Below are 24565 nucleotides of genomic sequence, written 5' to 3'. Positions count from 1 at the left end.
GTGTGTATGTATGTATGTAAAATGTACACTCATACAAGTATGTGTGTGTGAAGAAAAAGGAAAGATGATAAGGAAATCCACCAAATTCTTCTAGGAATAGTACTCACTCTCATTTCCTCTGGATCGAGGCATCAGATTTTTATTTTCAACCTCACACTTTCCTGTATTTTTCAAATCTTGTTCAACTATCTTGAATAACAGGTAGATCGTTCAACTAAAACAAGACAAAGTGTGAGAGGGAACAGGAGGAGACGCTCAGTACAGAGGGTTATTAGACACTGCAAATAGAAAGGCCTGCTCCTTCTGCCCTTGACTGGGGGGTGCAAACACAGGATGAGCTTCTGACAGAGCGCAAGAATTGTGAACGGGAAGAGGAGTGGGAATTATTGCTAAAGTGCATGATCTCTTCCCAATATCTTACGTCAAGGGTTTTTTTCTTTTGAAGCTTCCAGATTGAGGCAGAACTGGGATTTGCGCACCACGAAAGACACATCGTACACCAGCAACTGCGCTGACGAGGAAGATTTCTTTTTGGATTTTCCAAAACCAAATCAAATATGAGCCTCTCTGGAGGCTATACCCCCGATGAGGACACCATCGACTGGACGGACAGTGACTCCTCGGAAGACTCGACTACAGACGTTTCTTCCTGCTGCTACTTCTTTCTTGTCCAAGAGTCATGGGTGACTGAAAGAAGCAGGCTGCCCATGGGATGGCGAGAACAAATTTATGACAACTCAGAGCAGCTTTGTGAGCTGCCCATCGTCCAGGTCGTGGAGGATTATCTGGGCTCCCGCTACGTAGACTCACCAGCTAGTCCAGATCCACATGGAGACCCCCAAAGGATGGTCAAGTACCCACAGGAGAGGGGAAACCAGAATTTCTGGAAACTGGAAGGTCTAATGAGATACCTTGATGCATATCGAGAGGATCTGAAAGGCGACGAAGATGAATACCAGGACAAACACGATGACCATGACAAACACGGTGCCCGTGCCGATGCCGATGACGACAACAACGATGATGACAATAATGATGATGATGGCGACGGCGACAACGACGACGACGATCAAACCTTTTCTGATTCTGCTCTGGATGAGGATCTAGAGGCATCCACAAGTACCTCTCCCCAGTTGGATCAGCTCACTTGTCAAGAACGTGGTGCTCGTCAGGCCTGGCCCTGGTGGAAACTACCAGATACCGAAGACATCATCCCGCTTCCAGAGATCTCACCCAGGCGAGGAGATGAACTTATTGAGGTGAGCATGGAGCTCCTCCATTTCAGAGCAAGGGATAGGCCCAGTGGGGGTGCCAGGTTGGACAGCACGGACTCACTTATTCTACCTGCTGTGAAGCAGAGGTAGAACCCAGTCCACCAAGAGATGAGCAAAGACAGATGGACGGCAGCAAGGGAAAGAGCTGGGGAAGGAGGTATAAGGAAAATGACAGGGAGCACTGAGAGAACACAAGGGAGGGGGAGGAACAAAGAGGAGGACTAATGATAATATTTACAAAACAAAAGTGTGTGTGTATATGTGTGTCTGTCTGACTGTCTAACGATTAATGAGTACTTAAAAGGTTACAGTTACAGTTGGGCTAAATGGGTAAGGAGAAAGAAATGGATTTCCCTAAATGAACACATACTGACTTCATTGCTGCTGACATCACACGTTTCTAACTCATCCTCCTTCTCTTGCCAGATGATAAGCCAGGAGAGAGACACTGAAGACACCCGCTCAGTCTCATCAGGGCAGTCAACGGAGGGGTCCCACTCAGGGACCACATCTTGTCTGAATGTCCGATCCATTGTCCAGTGGTTCAGAAAGCGGATGGTCTCCTCCCTGCGGCGGAGAAGGCGCCCCGACCTGGCCTACAAGGACCCTGATGTGCTTGAACCAAAGAAGCACTGCTTCCTTAGAGGCCAGAGAATTCAACCTCAGTAAACACCCCCACCCCAGTTAGGAAACCCTATGTACTCAGAATTTCAAATGTTTTGACAATCCCTATTCAAACAGTCCCCATAGTTTTAAGGATTTTTCCCCCCTCAATAAAAAAATGTTGTAGTTATTCACATTTTTTCCCCAATAAAAAATGTTGCTGTTATTCACGTTTTTTCCCCCAATAAAAAATGTTGTGGTTATTCACATCTTTCTCCTCTTCCATCATAAAACGTGGGCCCAGGTTCAAACCACATATGTTGTCTAGAGAGTGGTGTGCATTCTCAGAACCGCTCAGGTGGAGGAATGATTCCTAAACAAAAGGCATTCTGTGTCTCTCCCCCAACATCCCGTCTTACTGTATTTGCCCTCGTCTCATCTGTGTTATTATTTCATGCATTTTATCTTCTCTTATCATCAACTCATCTCCCCCCTGCCAAAGGCAGCAGGACACCTGTCAAGACTCCCACATGGCAGGATGGATTTGGTGGAACTACTGGGTCTAGATCAAGTGGCAGCAGACAGGGAGGCACAGGGGAAGCTCATTCCAATTGATAGTGTTTGGGACACTCAGAAAGCAGTTCTGATGATCCTGGGGAACCAGACGTACTCTATTAAGTCATTTTAACACGTTCTGGCACGTTGGTTGGTTGGTTCCCGCAAGGTGGCTGGCCTAAATGGCCCACAGAGGAGGAAGGTGACGGCTGGGAATGCTGATTAACCACTCAAAAGCCTGGCTATCTTCATTCACGAGATGAGAGAGATGGTACCACAGACTTCATACAGTTGTTGGGAGAGTGAATGAGACAAAGCAAGCACTCCATACATACTCTTTCTTGCTGGTGGCAGAGGTCATGTTCCTAAGGATCTCTCCACTAGTCTTGATTCTCTCTCCAAGAGAGATCTGGAGTGAACTCTCACTGAGCTATTTTTATTTTTCCCACTGCAGTCATTTTACCAAAGGTTTGTTCCCAACCGCCCCCCACCCCCGGCAGACCTTGATTTAGCCAAGTCCTCTCTCAACCCACTGCAAGGTTCTCTCTGAAATTCCTTTGCAAGCGTCATGAAAATTGTCCCCACAGGTCAACTTCTTGGAGGAAGCCTGGACTCCATCTGCTTGCTGACTCTCCCTGTGTTACCAATGCACATCCTCTGCCTCGCTCACCACAGGTTCCCTCAAAGGTCGCCCTCTTCCAGCTTGGACTACCAGCCTGTGAGACACCTTCACTGTTCATTGGAAAAGCCCATGAGCGTTTGGTCTCAAAGGCCTTTCTTTCCTCGACTTCAACTTCCTTAGCTCCTCCCTCCCTCCCTCCCTCCCTTCCTCCCTTACTGACACATACACTGAGCACAAGGGAATGCCAGATAACTCGCCCTCTTAACATACCCCATAAATAGATGGATGGATGGATGGATGGATAGATAGATAAAAATGTCCGTATCTTTGGGTTAATATTGCTTTTTTGAAAAATGAGTTAAAACCATGTAAGCACGGGACTATAAACAGTGGTGGGTCAAAGTAGTCCGTAGTAGAAACGAATAATGCAGCACGGGAACACTGATTTTCAAAGTCTGGAAGAGATCAAAGGACAGGGCCCTTCCACAAATACTGTCTGTGCTCAAGGTCACAGACAAGTCTCTTTCCAGCCACACTTCTCACTTCTCCACCTCTCTGAGAACGCCAACCCATTTCACTGGCTCACTCAAACACCCTCCTCGCCTTCTGCTGGCTCCCTGACTTCACCAACATCTGGAGTCCAAAACACTCTGCAAAGAAGACACCATTATCTCTATTTCATAGATGAAGCAAGGCTGGGTTAAAAACTTACTTACTGCTGCTAGAAGTGGCAGGATACAGGGCCAGGAACTTGACACGCACTCATCGGGTGGGTACACAGTGGTGGCCACTTCTTTTCAACTCTTTTGAAACAATGCAGAAAATATTCTACAAGGGACATGGAAGAGTTCAAAAGGTTGCCTGGATTTGGTGTTGCAAGAGTCACCATGAGACTCAGTAAGGAGTATGCTGACCCTGAACTTCGGAAATGAAAGAAGAAAGGCTATCTACTGTGTATGTCTGGCAAAAGTTGAAATGATTGGCATTTAATTCTCACCTAGGTAATAATAAAGGAACTGGCTCCACCCCGCAACAGCCTGGCCATAGAACCTGAGGAATTCAACCAAACCTAAAAAGAGGTTCATGCCAGCAATGCCTAGGAGAAATAGTTGGTTTACAGAATGAATGGCTGAGGGCTGGGGCCGTAGCTCAGTGGTAGAGCGCCTGCCTCACATGGGTGAGGCACTGGGTTCAATCCTCAGCGCCACATAAAAATAAATTTTAAAAAGATATTGTGTTCATTAACAACTTATACACACACACACACACCCCCCAAACAAACAAACCAAAAAACCCGAATGGTTGAAAGACCTTCTGTACATAGACAGTATTGAAAAAGACATCAACATGACCACTGGCGATTCAAGATCGACAATTATTTTTAAACCATACCGTGTGGTCGTTAGCACATGAATGACCAATCAAAACCGCACACATACTCTAGCTATTGTGAACTGAGCTGCTATAAACATTGATGTGACTGCATCACTATCCTATGCAGATTTTAAGTCCTTGGGTATAAACCAAGGAGTGAAACAGCTGAGTCAAATAATGGTTCCCTTCCCAATTTTCTGAGGAATCAACCTCGGTGTTCCTCAATAAATCAAGGGATCAAGAAAATGTGGTATATGTACTCAATGGTATCTTACTCGCCTTGAAAGAAGAGTAGAATTATGGCATTTGCCAGTAAATGGTTATAGTTGGAGAACATCATATTGAGCAAAATGAGCCAATCCCACAAAACTAAAGGCCGAATCTTTTCTATAATATGTGGCTACTAATTCACAACAAGGCAGGGGGTGGGGGCCCACTGGAAAAAAATAGAGTTCCCTTAGATTAGGTAGAGGGAAGTGAAGGGAGGGAAGGGGAGCGGATGTGAGGAAAGGAAAGACAGTAGAATGACACAGACAGTATTACTGTATGTATATGTGACTGCATGACCAATATGATTCTGCAACATGTACACCCAGAAAAATGAGAAATTACATCCCATCTATGTATGATCTATCAATGCGCATGAATGCATTCTAACGTCATGTACAGCCAACTGAAACAAATTCAAAAATTGAAAAAAAAAAAACACATACGTACAGAAAATCAAATCAACAACAAACAATGTGTTCACATACACTTCCCGCCCTCCCAACCCCAGACTGATGTCATTTAGCACACGATCTGCTACAAATGATTTTTCACCAAGAGAGTGGTTCTCACAAAGAGATGGGAGTATTGTAGGGACGATCCCACTACTGTGGGGACTGAAAATGAGATGCTATCCTGCTCTGCTCTCTGAAATTGTCAAACTGGTACCCTCAGACCACTAAGTTCTGGAGGGCTGGCATACAGCATGGTGGCCATGCTTACAAACGTCATACACTATCATCTGGCTAAGAGAATAGGCCGAAAGTGTTCGCACCATGCACAAAGGGTTGCACATCCAAAACGCAACTTTGCAAGGCGTTGCATGGGGTAATTACCTTGACTGTGTTGAATACTGCACCGGGATGTCAAGGGGCCAGGTGGCAAAGGGATGCCAAAGGGGCCAGACTGCCTCACTGGGGAGCTGTGAGTCAGTCAAGATCCATTTCATTCCGTGATGCCATCAGCAAGGAAAGTGCGCGGGACAGTGGTCAAACAACCAGCAGCCCATGGTGTAGGAACCAGAGAAGAGGGCGGACAGCCTTGAAGCTGTGTGCTGTATGCCAGCCCTCCAGAACTGTAGTCCAGTTCCTAACAGGAACTCATTGCTTTCTGAAACTTCGTGAGCATGGTACCGGTTCCTACTGGCATTCTGGGCTTCTGAGCTCACACCGGTATTGCCCATTAAGCTTGGACGACAGCGTTCTGAAGCATTTCCACCTTGTCGCTCTAACCTTTTCAAAATTGCTCCTGCAAACCACTTCCACATTTGCCATATTCTGGCAGATAAATAAAAATTTAAAAAATGCATAGGTAGCTTTCACCCACACCCTGAGAACTGTGTGAGGCTGAATTCAATAGTGATGGACTAATCTGACAAAGGAAATCTCAAGACAGCACAACATCCAGTCAGTGCCAAGGACAGTGCAGGCAGTTTTTAGCCTGGCTTACTGTGAGAATCAGGAGCAGAAAGCAGAGCTACGGGGCATTGGAAAAAACCAACATTTGGCCAGAAAAATGTGTGTAACGCTGGGGCCAAGGAGGTGTGTTTGTTGAGCTCTGGAAGAGATGCGAAGTACTATATATTACAGGGACGACAGGAGGGAAACCTGCAGGGCATCTCAGGAATCTGCAAGACCATACCCACCAGAGGTCCAGAGTATAGGAAAGCAAATTTCTTAGAGATTATGTGGATGACCTGCTTCAAAAGAGGGGACTGAGAAGTTGTTTTCAGCATGTTCAGCTGCCCAGGACCTGCAACAGTCATTATCCCAGGTGCCTGAGGTACTGCGCAGGCTGGCAACAGAACTCGGCCTTACTCAAGTGGCAATGCTTCTTCTGGAATGCAGATGCTCAGGGTAGGGGGCAATGGACAATTCCACCCAGATTTCAAATGAAGGGTCTGGGAGGCCAGAGTGTTAGCAGAGCCAGAGGCCCTGCCGATTGCGTCTAAGCAGCCCGTGTGTGAAGCTGAAAGGTTGAGGCTCAAGCTGGAAAGGGGACACCAGGAATTAAGAGATGCCAATCACATGACTGGCTGCTGAGAAAACCTGGAGGCTACAGAGATGTAAGTCTAAATGGAGCCCATGTGCACGCAACCAGCCAGGTTAAAGGGGCAAGGCCGAGAAAGCCCTCTCGAAATAACATCTGACAACCACGTATCCCAGATGATTTTCTCAGAAACAGGTGACCAGTGTGCCACACTGGGTTCATTTTGCCACAACCCTTCTTTCTGCCACAACCATATTCCTCCCTTTGCAGAGGGGAATATTTATTCTGTACCACTGCATACTGGATGTAGGAAATTTGGTTTTGATTTTACCCGTGCTCTCGGTCAAGATCTTGCCTGGAGTCTCGGAGGGGACTTTTTGGCAGTGCTGATCTGCTAAAATGATGAGCCTCTTGTAAAGGAACTTCTTTTTAACTGTGAAATGGACAGTAGCTATTAGGGACCAGGGGTAGAATATGATGATCTGGATATGAGGTGTCCCCTAGAAGCTCAAGCTATTGCAATGATATTCAGAGGAAAAGGAGTAGATTCTGAGAGCTACAACCTAATCAGTCCGACTGAGTGGTTACTGGAGGCAAGTGGGACATGGCTGGAGGTGGTGGGTTACCGAAGGGGTGTCCTGAGAGTGCTATTCTTCCTGGGGCCCCTTCCTCTCTGTCAGCTTCCTAACCCATCATCAGTAGAGTACCTCTCCTATCCTGGGTCCTGTCCCCATGATGTGCCGCCTCAATGTGAACCCAGAGCAAAGAAGGTGGCCCTTCATATGCTGACACCTCTGATAACCTGAGCCCCAAATAAACTGTATCGCCTCTAAGTTGTTCTGAATATGTATTTTGGTCGCAGTAATGCAAAAAATAACTGAAAATAAAGGCATAGGTCCTTTTGGGTTTGTATACCTTTAACTCCTTCCATGCTTATGACAACAGGTTCCTCTGTTGCCACGGCAGCCATGTTAGCCAACACTCTTAGAACACAGGCTTCTAACAGTTGATGTTTAAAGCCACTTCGAAGAAGGGTCTGCAGGACTTCAGACAGCTCGTTTATGCCACTGGGTTTGGCAGCATCTCTTTGTGTGGGCAGCACGCAGAGCTCAGCAAGACTCATCTTCAATGTGAGTGTGAGTGTGTGTGTGTGTGTGTGTCTGTGTGTGTGTGTGTGTCTGTGTGTGTGGGTGTGTGTGGGGGGGGGGGTATGAGGGTGCGGGCGCGCGCGGAGGGGGTGGGGGGGATAGACATTGTGCCTGTGCTTCTCCCCACTTCCATGCCTGGCGCATAAAGGAAAATGCTGAATTAAGGTGCCATTGGATGATGAGAGAATGGGCATTGAAACAGCCATACTTTCTAGAAAGAAATTTAGTAGCAACTATCGTAAGACTTGTGGCCTTTGGTCCACTGATCCAACAAATAGGAATATGAAGACAGAGACACTCAGACTTTGATAGATAAAAGGTACTGACTGACATCAATAAGACAATGTTAAGGACCCGTGAACATGTAACCTAAGTGATCGCTGAAGTAGCGTTAATAAGAACAGGGTTGAGAACTACACAACAGTCATACATGGGTTTCTTGCTGGCTGTGCTATCATTTAATAAGCTCTCTACTGATGTGACTCCAAATGTATACGGGTGTGTATGTATGTATGTAAAATGTACACTCATACAAGTATGTGTGTGTGAAGAAAAAGGAAAGATGATAAGGAAATCCACCAAATTCTTCTAGGAATAGTACTCACTCTCATTTCCTCTGGATCGAGGCATCAGATTTTTATTTTCAACCTCACACTTTCCTGTATTTTTCAAATCTTGTTCAACTATCTTGAATAACAGGTAGATCGTTCAACTAAAACAAGACAAAGTGTGAGAGGGAACAGGAGGAGACGCTCAGTACAGAGGGTTATTAGACACTGCAAATAGAAAGGCCTGCTCCTTCTGCCCTTGACTGGGGGGTGCAAACACAGGATGAGCTTCTGACAGAGCGCAAGAATTGTGAACGGGAAGAGGAGTGGGAATTATTGCTAAAGTGCATGATCTCTTCCCAATATCTTACGTCAAGGGTTTTTTTCTTTTGAAGCTTCCAGATTGAGGCAGAACTGGGATTTGCGCACCACGAAAGACACATCGTACACCAGCAACTGCGCTGACGAGGAAGATTTCTTTTTGGATTTTCCAAAACCAAATCAAATATGAGCCTCTCTGGAGGCTATACCCCCGATGAGGACACCATCGACTGGACGGACAGTGACTCCTCGGAAGACTCGACTACAGACGTTTCTTCCTGCTGCTACTTCTTTCTTGTCCAAGAGTCATGGGTGACTGAAAGAAGCAGGCTGCCCATGGGATGGCGAGAACAAATTTATGACAACTCAGAGCAGCTTTGTGAGCTGCCCATCGTCCAGGTCGTGGAGGATTATCTGGGCTCCCGCTACGTAGACTCACCAGCTAGTCCAGATCCACATGGAGACCCCCAAAGGATGGTCAAGTACCCACAGGAGAGGGGAAACCAGAATTTCTGGAAACTGGAAGGTCTAATGAGATACCTTGATGCATATCGAGAGGATCTGAAAGGCGACGAAGATGAATACCAGGACAAACACGATGACCATGACAAACACGGTGCCCGTGCCGATGCCGATGACGACAACAACGATGATGACAATAATGATGATGATGGCGACGGCGACAACGACGACGACGATCAAACCTTTTCTGATTCTGCTCTGGATGAGGATCTAGAGGCATCCACAAGTACCTCTCCCCAGTTGGATCAGCTCACTTGTCAAGAACGTGGTGCTCGTCAGGCCTGGCCCTGGTGGAAACTACCAGATACCGAAGACATCATCCCGCTTCCAGAGATCTCACCCAGGCGAGGAGATGAACTTATTGAGGTGAGCATGGAGCTCCTCCATTTCAGAGCAAGGGATAGGCCCAGTGGGGGTGCCAGGTTGGACAGCACGGACTCACTTATTCTACCTGCTGTGAAGCAGAGGTAGAACCCAGTCCACCAAGAGATGAGCAAAGACAGATGGACGGCAGCAAGGGAAAGAGCTGGGGAAGGAGGTATAAGGAAAATGACAGGGAGCACTGAGAGAACACAAGGGAGGGGGAGGAACAAAGAGGAGGACTAATGATAATATTTACAAAACAAAAGTGTGTGTGTATATGTGTGTCTGTCTGACTGTCTAACGATTAATGAGTACTTAAAAGGTTACAGTTACAGTTGGGCTAAATGGGTAAGGAGAAAGAAATGGATTTCCCTAAATGAACACATACTGACTTCATTGCTGCTGACATCACACGTTTCTAACTCATCCTCCTTCTCTTGCCAGATGATAAGCCAGGAGAGAGACACTGAAGACACCCGCTCAGTCTCATCAGGGCAGTCAACGGAGGGGTCCCACTCAGGGACCACATCTTGTCTGAATGTCCGATCCATTGTCCAGTGGTTCAGAAAGCGGATGGTCTCCTCCCTGCGGCGGAGAAGGCGCCCCGACCTGGCCTACAAGGACCCTGATGTGCTTGAACCAAAGAAGCACTGCTTCCTTAGAGGCCAGAGAATTCAACCTCAGTAAACACCCCCACCCCAGTTAGGAAACCCTATGTACTCAGAATTTCAAATGTTTTGACAATCCCTATTCAAACAGTCCCCATAGTTTTAAGGATTTTTCCCCCCTCAATAAAAAAATGTTGTAGTTATTCACATTTTTTCCCCAATAAAAAATGTTGCTGTTATTCACGTTTTTTCCCCCAATAAAAAATGTTGTGGTTATTCACATCTTTCTCCTCTTCCATCATAAAACGTGGGCCCAGGTTCAAACCACATATGTTGTCTAGAGAGTGGTGTGCATTCTCAGAACCGCTCAGGTGGAGGAATGATTCCTAAACAAAAGGCATTCTGTGTCTCTCCCCCAACATCCCGTCTTACTGTATTTGCCCTCGTCTCATCTGTGTTATTATTTCATGCATTTTATCTTCTCTTATCATCAACTCATCTCCCCCCTGCCAAAGGCAGCAGGACACCTGTCAAGACTCCCACATGGCAGGATGGATTTGGTGGAACTACTGGGTCTAGATCAAGTGGCAGCAGACAGGGAGGCACAGGGGAAGCTCATTCCAATTGATAGTGTTTGGGACACTCAGAAAGCAGTTCTGATGATCCTGGGGAACCAGACGTACTCTATTAAGTCATTTTAACACGTTCTGGCACGTTGGTTGGTTGGTTCCCGCAAGGTGGCTGGCCTAAATGGCCCACAGAGGAGGAAGGTGACGGCTGGGAATGCTGATTAACCACTCAAAAGCCTGGCTATCTTCATTCACGAGATGAGAGAGATGGTACCACAGACTTCATACAGTTGTTGGGAGAGTGAATGAGACAAAGCAAGCACTCCATACATACTCTTTCTTGCTGGTGGCAGAGGTCATGTTCCTAAGGATCTCTCCACTAGTCTTGATTCTCTCTCCAAGAGAGATCTGGAGTGAACTCTCACTGAGCTATTTTTATTTTTCCCACTGCAGTCATTTTACCAAAGGTTTGTTCCCAACCGCCCCCCACCCCCGGCAGACCTTGATTTAGCCAAGTCCTCTCTCAACCCACTGCAAGGTTCTCTCTGAAATTCCTTTGCAAGCGTCATGAAAATTGTCCCCACAGGTCAACTTCTTGGAGGAAGCCTGGACTCCATCTGCTTGCTGACTCTCCCTGTGTTACCAATGCACATCCTCTGCCTCGCTCACCACAGGTTCCCTCAAAGGTCGCCCTCTTCCAGCTTGGACTACCAGCCTGTGAGACACCTTCACTGTTCATTGGAAAAGCCCATGAGCGTTTGGTCTCAAAGGCCTTTCTTTCCTCGACTTCAACTTCCTTAGCTCCTCCCTCCCTCCCTCCCTCCCTTCCTCCCTTACTGACACATACACTGAGCACAAGGGAATGCCAGATAACTCGCCAGCTTAACATACCCCATAAATAGATGGATGGATGGATGGATGGATAGATAGATAAAAATGTCCGTATCTTTGGGTTAATATTGCTTTTTTGAAAAATGAGTTAAAACCATGTAAGCACGGGACTATAAACGGTGGTGGGTCAAAGTAGTCCGTAGTAGAAACGAATAATGCAGCACGGGAACACTGATTTTCAAAGTCTGGAAGAGATCAAAGGACAGGGCCCTTCCACAAATACTGTCTGTGCTCAAGGTCACAGACAAGTCTCTTTCCAGCCACACTTCTCACTTCTCCACCTCTCTGAGAACGCCAACCCATTTCACTGGCTCACTCAAACACCCTCCTCGCCTTCTGCTGGCTCCCTGACTTCACCAACATCTGGAGTCCAAAACACTCTGCAAAGAAGACACCATTATCTCTATTTCATAGATGAAGCAAGGCTGGGTTAAAAACTTACTTACTGCTGCTAGAAGTGGCAGGATACAGGGCCAGGAACTTGACACGCACTCATCGGGTGGGTACACAGTGGTGGCCACTTCTTTTCAACTCTTTTGAAACAATGCAGAAAATATTCTACAAGGGACATGGAAGAGTTCAAAAGGTTGCCTGGATTTGGTGTTGCAAGAGTCACCATGAGACTCAGTAAGGAGTATGCTGACCCTGAACTTCGGAAATGAAAGAAGAAAGGCTATCTACTGTGTATGTCTGGCAAAAGTTGAAATGATTGGCATTTAATTCTCACCTAGGTAATAATAAAGGAACTGGCTCCACCCCGCAACAGCCTGGCCATAGAACCTGAGGAATTCAACCAAACCTAAAAAGAGGTTCATGCCAGCAATGCCTAGGAGAAATAGTTGGTTTACAGAATGAATGGCTGAGGGCTGGGGCCGTAGCTCAGTGGTAGAGCGCCTGCCTCACATGGGTGAGGCACTGGGTTCAATCCTCAGCGCCACATAAAAATAAATTTTAAAAAGATATTGTGTTCATTAACAACTTATACACACACACACACACCCCCCAAACAAACAAACCAAAAAACCCGAATGGTTGAAAGACCTTCTGTACATAGACAGTATTGAAAAAGACATCAACATGACCACTGGCGATTCAAGATCGACAATTATTTTTAAACCATACCGTGTGGTCGTTAGCACATGAATGACCAATCAAAACCGCACACATACTCTAGCTATTGTGAACTGAGCTGCTATAAACATTGATGTGACTGCATCACTATCCTATGCAGATTTTAAGTCCTTGGGTATAAACCAAGGAGTGAAACAGCTGAGTCAAATAATGGTTCCCTTCCCAATTTTCTGAGGAATCAACCTCGGTGTTCCTCAATAAATCAAGGGATCAAGAAAATGTGGTATATGTACTCAATGGTATCTTACTCGCCTTGAAAGAAGAGTAGAATTATGGCATTTGCCAGTAAATGGTTATAGTTGGAGAACATCATATTAAGCAAAATGAGCCAATCCCACAAAACTAAAGGCCGAATCTTTTCTATAATATGTGGCTACTAATTCACAACAAGGCAGGGGGTGGGGGCCCACTGGAAAAAAATAGAGTTCCCTTAGATTAGGTAGAGGGAAGTGAAGGGAGGGAAGGGGAGCGGATGTGAGGAAAGGAAAGACAGTAGAATGACACAGACAGTATTACTGTATGTATATGTGACTGCATGACCAATATGATTCTGCAACATGTACACCCAGAAAAATGAGAAATTACATCCCATCTATGTATGATCTATCAATGCGCATGAATGCATTCTAACGTCATGTACAGCCAACTGAAACAAATTCAAAAATTGAAAAAAAAAAAACACATACGTACAGAAAATCAAATCAACAACAAACAATGTGTTCACATACACTTCCCGCCCTCCCAACCCCAGACTGATGTCATTTAGCACACGATCTGCTACAAATGATTTTTCACCAAGAGAGTGGTTCTCACAAAGAGATGGGAGTATTGTAGGGACGATCCCACTACTGTGGGGACTGAAAATGAGATGCTATCCTGCTCTGCTCTCTGAAATTGTCAAACTGGTACCCTCAGACCACTAAGTTCTGGAGGGCTGGCATACAGCATGGTGGCCATGCTTACAAACGTCATACACTATCATCTGGCTAAGAGAATAGGCCGAAAGTGTTCGCACCATGCACAAAGGGTTGCACATCCAAAACGCAACTTTGCAAGGCGTTGCATGGGGTAATTACCTTGACTGTGTTGAATACTGCACCGGGATGTCAAGGGGCCAGACTGCCTCACTGGGGAGCTGTGAGTCAGTCAAGATCCATTTCATTCCGTGATGCCATCAGCAAGGAAAGTGCGCGGGACAGTGGTCAAACAACCAGCAGCCCATGGTGTAGGAACCAGAGAAGAGGGCGGACAGCCTTGAAGCTGTGTGCTGTATGCCAGCCCTCCAGAACTGTAGTCCAGTTCCTAACAGGAACTCATTGCTTTCTGAAACTTCGTGAGCATGGTACCGGTTCCTACTGGCATTCTGGGCTTCTGAGCTCACACCGGTATTGCCCATTAAGCTTGGACGACAGCGTTCTGAAGCATTTCCACCTTGTCGCTCTAACCTTTTCAAAATTGCTCCTGCAAACCACTTCCACATTTGCCATATTCTGGCAGATAAATAAAAATTTAAAAAATGCATAGGTAGCTTTCACCCACACCCTGAGAACTGTGTGAGGCTGAATTCAATAGTGATGGACTAATCTGACAAAGGAAATCTCAAGACAGCACAACATCCAGTCAGTGCCAAGGACAGTGCAGGCAGTTTTTAGCCTGGCTTACTGTGAGAATCAGGAGCAGAAAGCAGAGCTACGGGGCATTGGAAAAAACCAACATTTGGCCAGAAAAATGTGTGTAACGCTGGGGCCAAGGAGGTGTGTTTGTTGAGCTCTGGAAGAGATGCGAAGTACTATATATTACAGGGACGACAGGAGGGAAACCTGCAGGGCATCTCAGGAATCTGCAAGACCATACCCACCAGAGGTCCAGAGTATAGGAAAGCAAATTTCTTAGAGATTATGTGGATGACCTGCTTCAAAAGAGGGGACTGGGAAGTTGTTTTCAGCATGTTCAGCTGCCCAGGACCTGCAACAGTCATTATCCCAGGTGCCTGAGGTACTGCGCAGGCTGGCAACAGAACTCGGCCTTACTCAAGTGGCAATGCTTCTTCTGGAATGCAGATGCTCAGGGTAGGGGGCAATGGACAATTCCACCCAGATTTCAAATGAAGGGTCTGGGAGGCCAGAGTGTTAGCAGAGCCAGAGGCCCTGCCGATTGCGTCTAAGCAGCCCGTGTGTGAAGCTGAAAGGTTGAGGCTCAAGCTGGAAAGGGGACACCAGGAATTAAGAGATGCCAATCACATGACTGGCTGCTGAGAAAACCTGGAGGCTACAGAGATGTAAGTCTAAATGGAGCCCATGTGCACGCAACCAGCCAGGTTAAAGGGGCAAGGCCGAGAAAGCCCTCTCGAAATAACATCTGACAACCACGTATCCCAGATGATTTTCTCAGAAACAGGTGACCAGTGTGCCACACTGGGTTCATTTTGCCACAACCCTTCTTTCTGCCACAACCATATTCCTCCCTTTGCAGAGGGGAATATTTATTCTGTACCACTGCATACTGGATGTAGGAAATTTGGTTTTGATTTTACCCGTGCTCTCGGTCAAGATCTTGCCTGGAGTCTCGGAGGGGACTTTTTGGCAGTGCTGATCTGCTAAAATGATGAGCCTCTTGTAAAGGAACTTCTTTTTAACTGTGAAATGGACAGTAGCTATTAGGGACCAGGGGTAGAATATGATGATCTGGATATGAGGTGTCCCCTAGAAGCTCAAGCTATTGCAATGATATTCAGAGGAAAAGGAGTAGATTCTGAGAGCTACAACCTAATCAGTCCGACTGAGTGGTTACTGGAGGCAAGTGGGACATGGCTGGAGGTGGTGGGTTACCGAAGGGGTGTCCTGAGAGTGCTATTCTTCCTGGGGCCCCTTCCTCTCTGTCAGCTTCCTAACCCATCATCAGTAGAGTACCTCTCCTATCCTGGGTCCTGTCCCCATGATGTGCCGCCTCAATGTGAACCCAGAGCAAAGAAGGTGGCCCTTCATATGCTGACACCTCTGATAACCTGAGCCCCAAATAAACTGTATCGCCTCTAAGTTGTTCTGAATATGTATTTTGGTCGCAGTAATGCAAAAAATAACTGAAAATAAAGGCATAGGTCCTTTTGGGTTTGTATACCTTTAACTCCTTCCATGCTTATGACAACAGGTTCCTCTGTTGCCACGGCAGCCATGTTAGCCAACACTCTTAGAACACAGGCTTCTAACAGTTGATGTTTAAAGCCACTTCGAAGAAGGGTCTGCAGGACTTCAGACAGCTCGTTTATGCCACTGGGTTTGGCAGCATCTCTTTGTGTGGGCAGCACGCAGAGCTCAGCAAGACTCATCTTCAATGTGAGTGTGAGTGTGTGTGTGTGTGTGTGTCTGTGTGTGTGTGTGTGTGTCTGTGTGTGTGGGTGTGTGTGGGGGGGGGGTATGAGGGTGCGGGCGCGCGCGGAGGGGGTGGGGGGGATAGACATTGTGCCTGTGCTTCTCCCCACTTCCATGCCTGGCGCATAAAGGAAAATGCTGAATTAAGGTGCCATTGGATGATGAGAGAATGGGCATTGAAACAGCCATACTTTCTAGAAAGAAATTTAGTAGCAACTATCGTAAGACTTGTGGCCTTTGGTCCACTGATCCAACAAATAGGAATATGAAGACAGAGACACTCAGACTTTGATAGATAAAAGGTACTGACTGACATCAATAAGACAATGTTAAGGACCCGTGAACATGTAACCTAAGTGATCGCTGAAGTAGCGTTAATAAGAACAGGGTTGAGAACTACACAACAGTCATACATGGGTTTCTTGCTGGCTGTGCTATCATTTAATAAGCTCTCTACTGATGTGACTCCAAATGTATACGGGTGTGTATGTATGTATGTAAAATGTACACTCATACAAGTATGTGTGTGTGAAGAAAAAGGAAAGATGATAAGGAAATCCACCAAATTCTTCTAGGAATAGTACTCACTCTCATTTCCTCTGGATCGAGGCATCAGATTTTTATTTTCAACCTCACACTTTCCTGTATTTTTCAAATCTTGTTCAACTATCTTGAATAACAGGTAGATCGTTCAACTAAAACAAGACAAAGTGTGAGAGGGAACAGGAGGAGACGCTCAGTACAGAGGGTTATTAGACACTGCAAATAGAAAGGCCTGCTCCTTCTGCCCTTGACTGGGGGGTGCAAACACAGGATGAGCTTCTGACAGAGCGCAAGAATTGTGAACGGGAAGAGGAGTGGGAATTATTGCTAAAGTGCATGATCTCTTCCCAATATCTTACGTCAAGGGTTTTTTTCTTTTGAAGCTTCCAGATTGAGGCAGAACTGGGATTTGCGCACCACGAAAGACACATCGTACACCAGCAACTGCGCTGACGAGGAAGATTTCTTTTTGGATTTTCCAAAACCAAATCAAATATGAGCCTCTCTGGAGGCTATACCCCCGATGAGGACACCATCGACTGGACAGACAGTGACTCCTCGGAAGACTCGACTACAGACGTTTCTTCCTGCTGCTACTTCTTTCTTGTCCAAGAGTCATGGGTGACTGAAAGAAGCAGGCTGCCCATGGGATGGCGAGAACAAATTTATGACAACTCAGAGCAGCTTTGTGAGCTGCCCATCGTCCAGGTCGTGGAGGATTATCTGGGCTCCCGCTACGAAGACTCACCAGCTAGTCCAGATCCACATGGAGACCCCCAAAGGATGGTCAAGTACCCACAGGAGAGGGGAAACCAGAATTTCTGGAAACTGGAAGGTCTAATGAGATACCTTGATGCATATCGAGAGGATCTGAAAGGCGACGAAGATGAATACCAGGACAAACACGATGACCATGACAAACACGGTGCCCGTGCCGATGCCGATGACGACAACAACGATGATGACAATAATGATGATGATGGCGACGGCGACAACGACGACGACGATCAAACCTTTTCTGATTCTGCTCTGGATGAGGATCTAGAGGCATCCACAAGTACCTCTCCCCAGTTGGATCAGCTCACTTGTCAAGAACGTGGTGCTCGTCAGGCCTGGCCCTGGTGGAAACTACCAGATACCGAAGACATCATCCCGCTTCCAGAGATCTCACCCAGGCGAGGAGATGAACTTATTGAGGTGAGCATGGAGCTCCTCCATTTCAGAGCAAGGGATAGGCCCAGTGGGGGTGCCAGGTTGGACAGCACGGACTCACTTATTCTACCTGCTGTGAAGCAGAGGTAGAACCCAGTCCACCAAGAGATGAGCAAAGACAGATGGACGGCAGCAAGGGAAAGAGCTGGGGAAGGAGGTATAAGGAAAATGACAGGGAGCACTGAGAGAACACAAGGGAGGGGGAGGAACAAAGAGGAGGACTAATGATAATATTTACAAAACAAAAGTGTGTGTGTATATGTGTGTCTGTCTGACTGTCTAACGATTAATGAGTACTTAAAAGGTTACAGTTACAGTTGGGCTAAATGGGTAAGGAGAAAGAAATGGATTTCCCTAAATGAACACATACTGACTTCATTGCTGCTGACATCACACGTTTCTAACTCATCCTCCTTCTCTTGCCAGATGATAAGCCAGGAGAGAGACACTGAAGACACCCGCTCAGTCTCATCAGGGCAGTCAACGGAGGGGTCCCACTCAGGGACCACATCTTGTCTGAATGTCCGATCCATTGTCCAGTGGTTCAGAAAGCGGATGGTCTCCTCCCTGCGGCGGAGAAGGCGCCCCGACCTGGCCTACAAGGACCCTGATGTGCTTGAACCAAAGAAGCACTGCTTCCTTAGAGGCCAGAGAATTCAACCTCAGTAAACACCCCCACCCCAGTTAGGAAACCCTATGTACTCAGAATTTCAAATGTTTTGACAATCCCTATTCAAACAGTCCCCATAGTTTTAAGGATTTTTCCCCCCTCAATAAAAAAATGTTGTAGTTATTCACATTTTTTCCCCAATAAAAAATGTTGCTGTTATTCACGTTTTTTCCCCCAATAAAAAATGTTGTGGTTATTCACATCTTTCTCCTCTTCCATCATAAAACGTGGGCCCAGGTTCAAACCACATATGTTGTCTAGAGAGTGGTGTGCATTCTCAGAACCGCTCAGGTGGAGGAATGATTCCTAAACAAAAGGCATTCTGTGTCTCTCCCCCAACATCCCGTCTTACTGTATTTGCCCTCGTCTCATCTGTGTTATTATTTCATGCATTTTATCTTCTCTTATCATCAACTCATCTCCCCCCTGCCAAAGGCAGCAGGACACCTGTCAAGACTCCCACATGGCAGGATGGATTTGGTGGAACTACTGGGTCTAGATCAAGTGGCAGCAGACAGGGAGGCACAGGGGAAGCTCATTCCAATTGATAGTGTTTGGGACACTCAGAAAGCAGTTCTGATGATCCTGGGGAACCAGACGTACTCTATTAAGTCATTTTAACACGTTCTGGCACGTTGGTTGGTTGGTTCCCGCAAGGTGGCTGGCCTAAATGGCCCACAGAGGAGGAAGGTGACGGCTGGGAATGCTGATTAACCACTCAAAAGCCTGGCTATCTTCATTCACGAGATGAGAGAGATGGTACCACAGACTTCATACAGTTGTTGGGAGAGTGAATGAGACAAAGCAAGCACTCCATACATACTCTTTCTTGCTGGTGGCAGAGGTCATGTTCCTAAGGATCTCTCCACTAGTCTTGATTCTCTCTCCAAGAGAGATCTGGAGTGAACTCTCACTGAGCTATTTTTATTTTTCCCACTGCAGTCATTTTACCAAAGGTTTGTTCCCAACCGCCCCCCACCCCCGGCAGACCTTGATTTAGCCAAGTCCTCTCTCAACCCACTGCAAGGTTCTCTCTGAAATTCCTTTGCAAGCGTCATGAAAATTGTCCCCACAGGTCAACTTCTTGGAGGAAGCCTGGACTCCATCTGCTTGCTGACTCTCCCTGTGTTACCAATGCACATCCTCTGCCTCGCTCACCACAGGTTCCCTCAAAGGTCGCCCTCTTCCAGCTTGGACTACCAGCCTGTGAGACACCTTCACTGTTCATTGGAAAAGCCCATGAGCGTTTGGTCTCAAAGGCCTTTCTTTCCTCGACTTCAACTTCCTTAGCTCCTCCCTCCCTCCCTCCCTCCCTTCCTCCCTTACTGACACATACACTGAGCACAAGGGAATGCCAGATAACTCGCCAGCTTAACATACCCCATAAATAGATGGATGGATGGATGGATGGATAGATAGATAAAAATGTCCGTATCTTTGGGTTAATATTGCTTTTTTGAAAAATGAGTTAAAACCATGTAAGCACGGGACTATAAACGGTGGTGGGTCAAAGTAGTCCGTAGTAGAAACGAATAATGCAGCACGGGAACACTGATTTTCAAAGTCTGGAAGAGATCAAAGGACAGGGCCCTTCCACAAATACTGTCTGTGCTCAAGGTCACAGACAAGTCTCTTTCCAGCCACACTTCTCACTTCTCCACCTCTCTGAGAACGCCAACCCATTTCACTGGCTCACTCAAACACCCTCCTCGCCTTCTGCTGGCTCCCTGACTTCACCAACATCTGGAGTCCAAAACACTCTGCAAAGAAGACACCATTATCTCTATTTCATAGATGAAGCAAGGCTGGGTTAAAAACTTACTTACTGCTGCTAGAAGTGGCAGGATACAGGGCCAGGAACTTGACACGCACTCATCGGGTGGGTACACAGTGGTGGCCACTTCTTTTCAACTCTTTTGAAACAATGCAGAAAATATTCTACAAGGGACATGGAAGAGTTCAAAAGGTTGCCTGGATTTGGTGTTGCAAGAGTCACCATGAGACTCAGTAAGGAGTATGCTGACCCTGAACTTCGGAAATGAAAGAAGAAAGGCTATCTACTGTGTATGTCTGGCAAAAGTTGAAATGATTGGCATTTAATTCTCACCTAGGTAATAATAAAGGAACTGGCTCCACCCCGCAACAGCCTGGCCATAGAACCTGAGGAATTCAACCAAACCTAAAAAGAGGTTCATGCCAGCAATGCCTAGGAGAAATAGTTGGTTTACAGAATGAATGGCTGAGGGCTGGGGCCGTAGCTCAGTGGTAGAGCGCCTGCCTCACATGGGTGAGGCACTGGGTTCAATTCTCAGCGCCACATAAAAATAAATTTTAAAAAGATATTGTGTTCATTAACAACTTATACACACACACACACACACACACACACACACACCCCAAACAAACAAACCAAAAAACCCGAATGGTTGAAAGACCTTCTGTACATAGACAGTATTGAAAAAGACATCAACATGACCACTGGCGATTCAAGATCGACAATTATTTTTAAACCATACCGTGTGGTCGTTAGCACACGAATGACCAATCAAAACCGCACACATACTCTAGCTATTGTGAACTGAGCTGCTATAAACATTGATGTGACTGCATCACTATCCTATGCAGATTTTAAGTCCTTGGGTATAAACCAAGGAGTGAAACAGCTGAGTCAAATAATGGTTCCGTTCCCAATTTTCTGAGGAATCAACCTAGGTGTTCCTCAATAAATCAAGGGATCAAGAAAATGTGGTATATGTACTCAATGGTATCTTACTCGCCTTGAAAGAAGAGTAGAATTATGGCATTTGCCAGTAAATGGTTATAGTTGGAGAACATCATATTAAGCAAAATGAGCCAATCCCACAAAACCAAAGGCCGAATCTTTTCTATAATATGTGGCTACTAATTCACAACAAGGCAGGGGGTGGGGGCCCACTGGAAAAAAATAGAGTTCCCTTAGATTAGGTAGAGGGAAGTGTAGGGAGGTAAGGGGAGCGGATGTGAGGAAAGGAAAGACAGTAGAATGACACAGACATTATTACTGTATGTATATGTGACTGCATGACCAATATGATTCTGCAACATGTACACCCAGAAAAATGAGAAATTACATCCCATCTATGTATGATCTATCAATGCGCATGAATGCATTCTAACGTCATGTACAGCCAACTGAAACAAATTCAAAAATTGAAAAAAAAAAAAAAACACATACGTACAGAAAATCAAATCAACAACAAACAATGTGTTCACATACACTTCCCGCCCTCCCAACCCCAGACTGATGTCATTTAGCACACGATCTGCTACAAATGATTTTTCACCAAGAGAGTGGTTCTCACAAAGAGATGGGAGTATTGTAGGGACGATCCCACTACTGTGGGGACTGAAAATGAGATGCTATCCTGCTCTGCTCTCTGAAATTGTCAAACTGGTACCCTCAGACCACTAAGTTCTGGAGGGCTGGCATACAGCATGGTGGCCATGCTTACAAACGTCATACACTATCATCTGGCTAAGAGAATAGGCCGAAAGTGTTCGCACCATGCACAAAGGGTTGCACATCCAAAACGCAACTTTGCAAGGCGTTGCATGGGGTAATTACCTTGACTGTGTTGAATACTGCACCGGGATGTCAAGGGGCCAGGTGGCAAAGGGATGCCAAAGGGGCCAGACTGCCTCACTGGGGAGCTGTGAGTCAGTCAAGATCCATTTCATTCCGTGATGCCATCAGCAACCAACCAGCATCCCACGGTGTAGATCCAGAGAAGAGGGCTGACAGCCTTGGTGTGCCCCAGGAAAACAAAAACTCTGCTTCTACAAGGACTAGAACACCTCGCGGTACTGAAGGTGTTGTTAAGATACATAGCATGTGGGCACAAGGGAACATGGACATCTACCACAGAGCATAGGTGGACAGAAATGGTATAAACACACATGACTTCGACTTCAGGAATATGGCAGAAGCCCTACTTGAAAATATCTGAAGGAGCAGGAGCCCTCCACTCTGCACCGCTCCAAGCATTTCACACCCACTGTCGCTTGCTTCCCTCTGACATGGAGGGATGATATGCTTCTCTGACTACAACACACCTTCCCACAGGCCAAGATCGGCATCCCATTTGGAACTTCTTCCCTCTCTATTGATTCCTAAACTCTCCTTATTTGGGGGAGGAGGTAGGGACACTCATTCTCTAGAGCTTCCTCCTCCCCTCTTTCTCACCCTGACATTCCTCAACAGCCCATTTACTATTGCCACTTGCTTTCCTCCATTGGTCCTTCAAGCCCCTGCAGCCTGGCTCCTGCCCTAAAAATCCTTTCTTTCTACTTCCACTAGGTCAACCATGGATGTGCAGACAGTCAAACCGATGGAAGTTGTCTTTTAAAGCATGTCCAACCCTCCAATATATCTTGAGTACCTCAGGAAGGTACATGATAACTGATACCACAATCCTTACAGACTGAGAGAACAAAATCCAGGCCGCTTGGCAGTGGGGGAAGGCCTTCATTTCCTCACTGATACCCACCCACATACCACACTGCACATCATTTCCCCATACAAGAGGTCATTTCTCATCTTCTCACCCTTGCTTGACCTGTGGCCTCTCACCACATTCCTACCTCTGTTTCACCTCAGTAGCTTACATAATCGCAGAAATTCTTGGGTCAGAAACCATCTGCCCTTGGATGCCTTTCTGGTACTCCTATCACATTCCCAACAAGGCTATATGATATAACCTCATTTTTGCCTGAAATTACTTTTACATTTTTTGTTAAATATACCACCCTGTTTTATAATAGGCTTTTGCTATCCATTTCACCAAACAGGCTCTCAATTCGTCAGACAGAGGAGCCATCTTAGAAAAGCACATTTCCGGAAGGAAGTGATACACCCACACATTCCTCCTGTCTCTTAGAGAGGGACCCTCTTCAGCCCTTCACAGTATGTGTACAAAGTATTTGGAAGGAAAAGTGTTATTTTTTGCATATGAGATGACTTCTAAAAGCTCCTGTTAATGCAAGGGAATTAAGTAGTTAATAGATTAGAGAATGAGAGTACAACATTATCAATCCACTCTACTTTGAATGGAGTGACTGAGTGGTAACTCTTGGCAATTGGTACAAGGGTGGGTGATATGGTTTTCTTGTGGCTTGCCTGGCAAGGGTTGCGTTTTCTGTAGTCCCTTCCTACTCTCTGATTCCTGACACCACCATCAGCTGAGTAATTCTCTGCCACTGGCCCTTGCCACATGATATGCTGCCTTGCTTTGAGCCCAGAGTTATGAGTCTACCATCTATGCACTGAGACCTGTGAACCCTTAAACCACAAATAAAAGTTCCCTCCTCTAAGTTGTTCTTCTTGGGTATTTTGGTCACAGAAATGCAACAGGTGACTGAAATAGAAATGGATACCGAGAAGTGAGGTTATTGCTGTAACTATCCTGACCATGTGGTTCAAAATCCTTTGGAAATGGATTGCAGAAGCAATTCTAACAAGGCTAGAGATGCAATCCTTAGAAGGTTGTGAATGGAGCCTAACAGGTGAGACTAGTTCAGTATACTAGAAAGCAAATAAGAATGAGGACGTGCTCATGAGATTTCAGAGGGAAATGAGAACTTGACTCACAATTGTACTAGGGGTCATTCTTGTTATATTCAGGCAAAGAGCTTGGCTATATTTTACCCATGTCCTAAGAATTTTGTGATGCTAAATTTAAAAGTAATGAACAAATTAATCTGGCAGAGGAAATTTCAAGGCACTACAACATTTGGTTGGTGGCATGGATATTGCAGGAAGCTTTTAACCAGGAATACTGTGAGAATCAGGAATAGAAGCACAACTAAAGGAGTTTAAAAACTGGCATTTGGCCACAAAAGTGCAAGTAAAGCTGGGATGAAAGAGGTGTGCTTAAAGGGATGCTAACTACTGTGCACACAGAAGATAAGAGAGATACCTGGATGGCATTTCAGGAACTAAATCCCCTACA

The 24565-nt window shown here is 46.0% G+C and overlaps 4 protein-coding genes across 26 annotated transcripts in view; 3 read left to right on the top strand and 1 right to left on the bottom strand.

The window, feature by feature from the left end:
• The window catches only part of Ppfibp1 (PPFIB scaffold protein 1), a 288979-nt gene that overhangs the window by 173631 nt on the left and 90783 nt on the right, over nucleotides 1-24565 (bottom strand). The gene's annotated exons all lie outside the window — the stretch shown is intronic.
• On the top strand, nucleotides 558-1943 carry LOC143641641 (uncharacterized protein C12orf71 homolog). The gene is made up of 2 exons (XM_077109266.1): nucleotides 558-1259; nucleotides 1701-1943. Exons 1-2 carry the CDS (start codon nucleotides 558-560, stop codon nucleotides 1941-1943), a joined length of 945 nt encoding a protein of 314 aa, XP_076965381.1.
• LOC143641640 (uncharacterized protein C12orf71 homolog) lies at nucleotides 8888-10273 on the top strand. The gene is made up of 2 exons (XM_077109265.1): nucleotides 8888-9589; nucleotides 10031-10273. Exons 1-2 carry the CDS (start codon nucleotides 8888-8890, stop codon nucleotides 10271-10273), a joined length of 945 nt encoding a protein of 314 aa, XP_076965380.1.
• On the top strand, nucleotides 17192-18577 carry LOC143641639 (uncharacterized protein C12orf71 homolog). Its single transcript, XM_077109264.1, has 2 exons — nucleotides 17192-17893; nucleotides 18335-18577. The coding sequence occupies exons 1-2, from the start codon at nucleotides 17192-17194 to the stop codon at nucleotides 18575-18577; spliced, it is 945 nt and encodes a 314-aa protein (XP_076965379.1).

Source organism: Callospermophilus lateralis, chromosome 4 (assembly GCF_048772815.1).
Source record: "Callospermophilus lateralis isolate mCalLat2 chromosome 4, mCalLat2.hap1, whole genome shotgun sequence".
In the NCBI taxonomy this organism is placed as follows: Eukaryota; Metazoa; Chordata; class Mammalia; order Rodentia; family Sciuridae; genus Callospermophilus; species Callospermophilus lateralis.
This window is presented reverse-complemented; position numbering and strand designations above follow the sequence as displayed.

Coding starts and splice junctions, on each gene's coding strand:
- LOC143641639 (XM_077109264.1), top strand. CDS start 17,192: ATGAGCCTCTCTGGAGGCTATACCCCCGATGAGGACACCATCGACTGG. Junction 17,894..18,334: donor GAGGAGATGAACTTATTGAG/GTGAGCATGGAG, acceptor TTCTCTTGCCAG/ATGATAAGCCAGGAGAGAGA.
- LOC143641640 (XM_077109265.1), top strand. CDS start 8,888: ATGAGCCTCTCTGGAGGCTATACCCCCGATGAGGACACCATCGACTGG. Junction 9,590..10,030: donor GAGGAGATGAACTTATTGAG/GTGAGCATGGAG, acceptor TTCTCTTGCCAG/ATGATAAGCCAGGAGAGAGA.
- LOC143641641 (XM_077109266.1), top strand. CDS start 558: ATGAGCCTCTCTGGAGGCTATACCCCCGATGAGGACACCATCGACTGG. Junction 1,260..1,700: donor GAGGAGATGAACTTATTGAG/GTGAGCATGGAG, acceptor TTCTCTTGCCAG/ATGATAAGCCAGGAGAGAGA.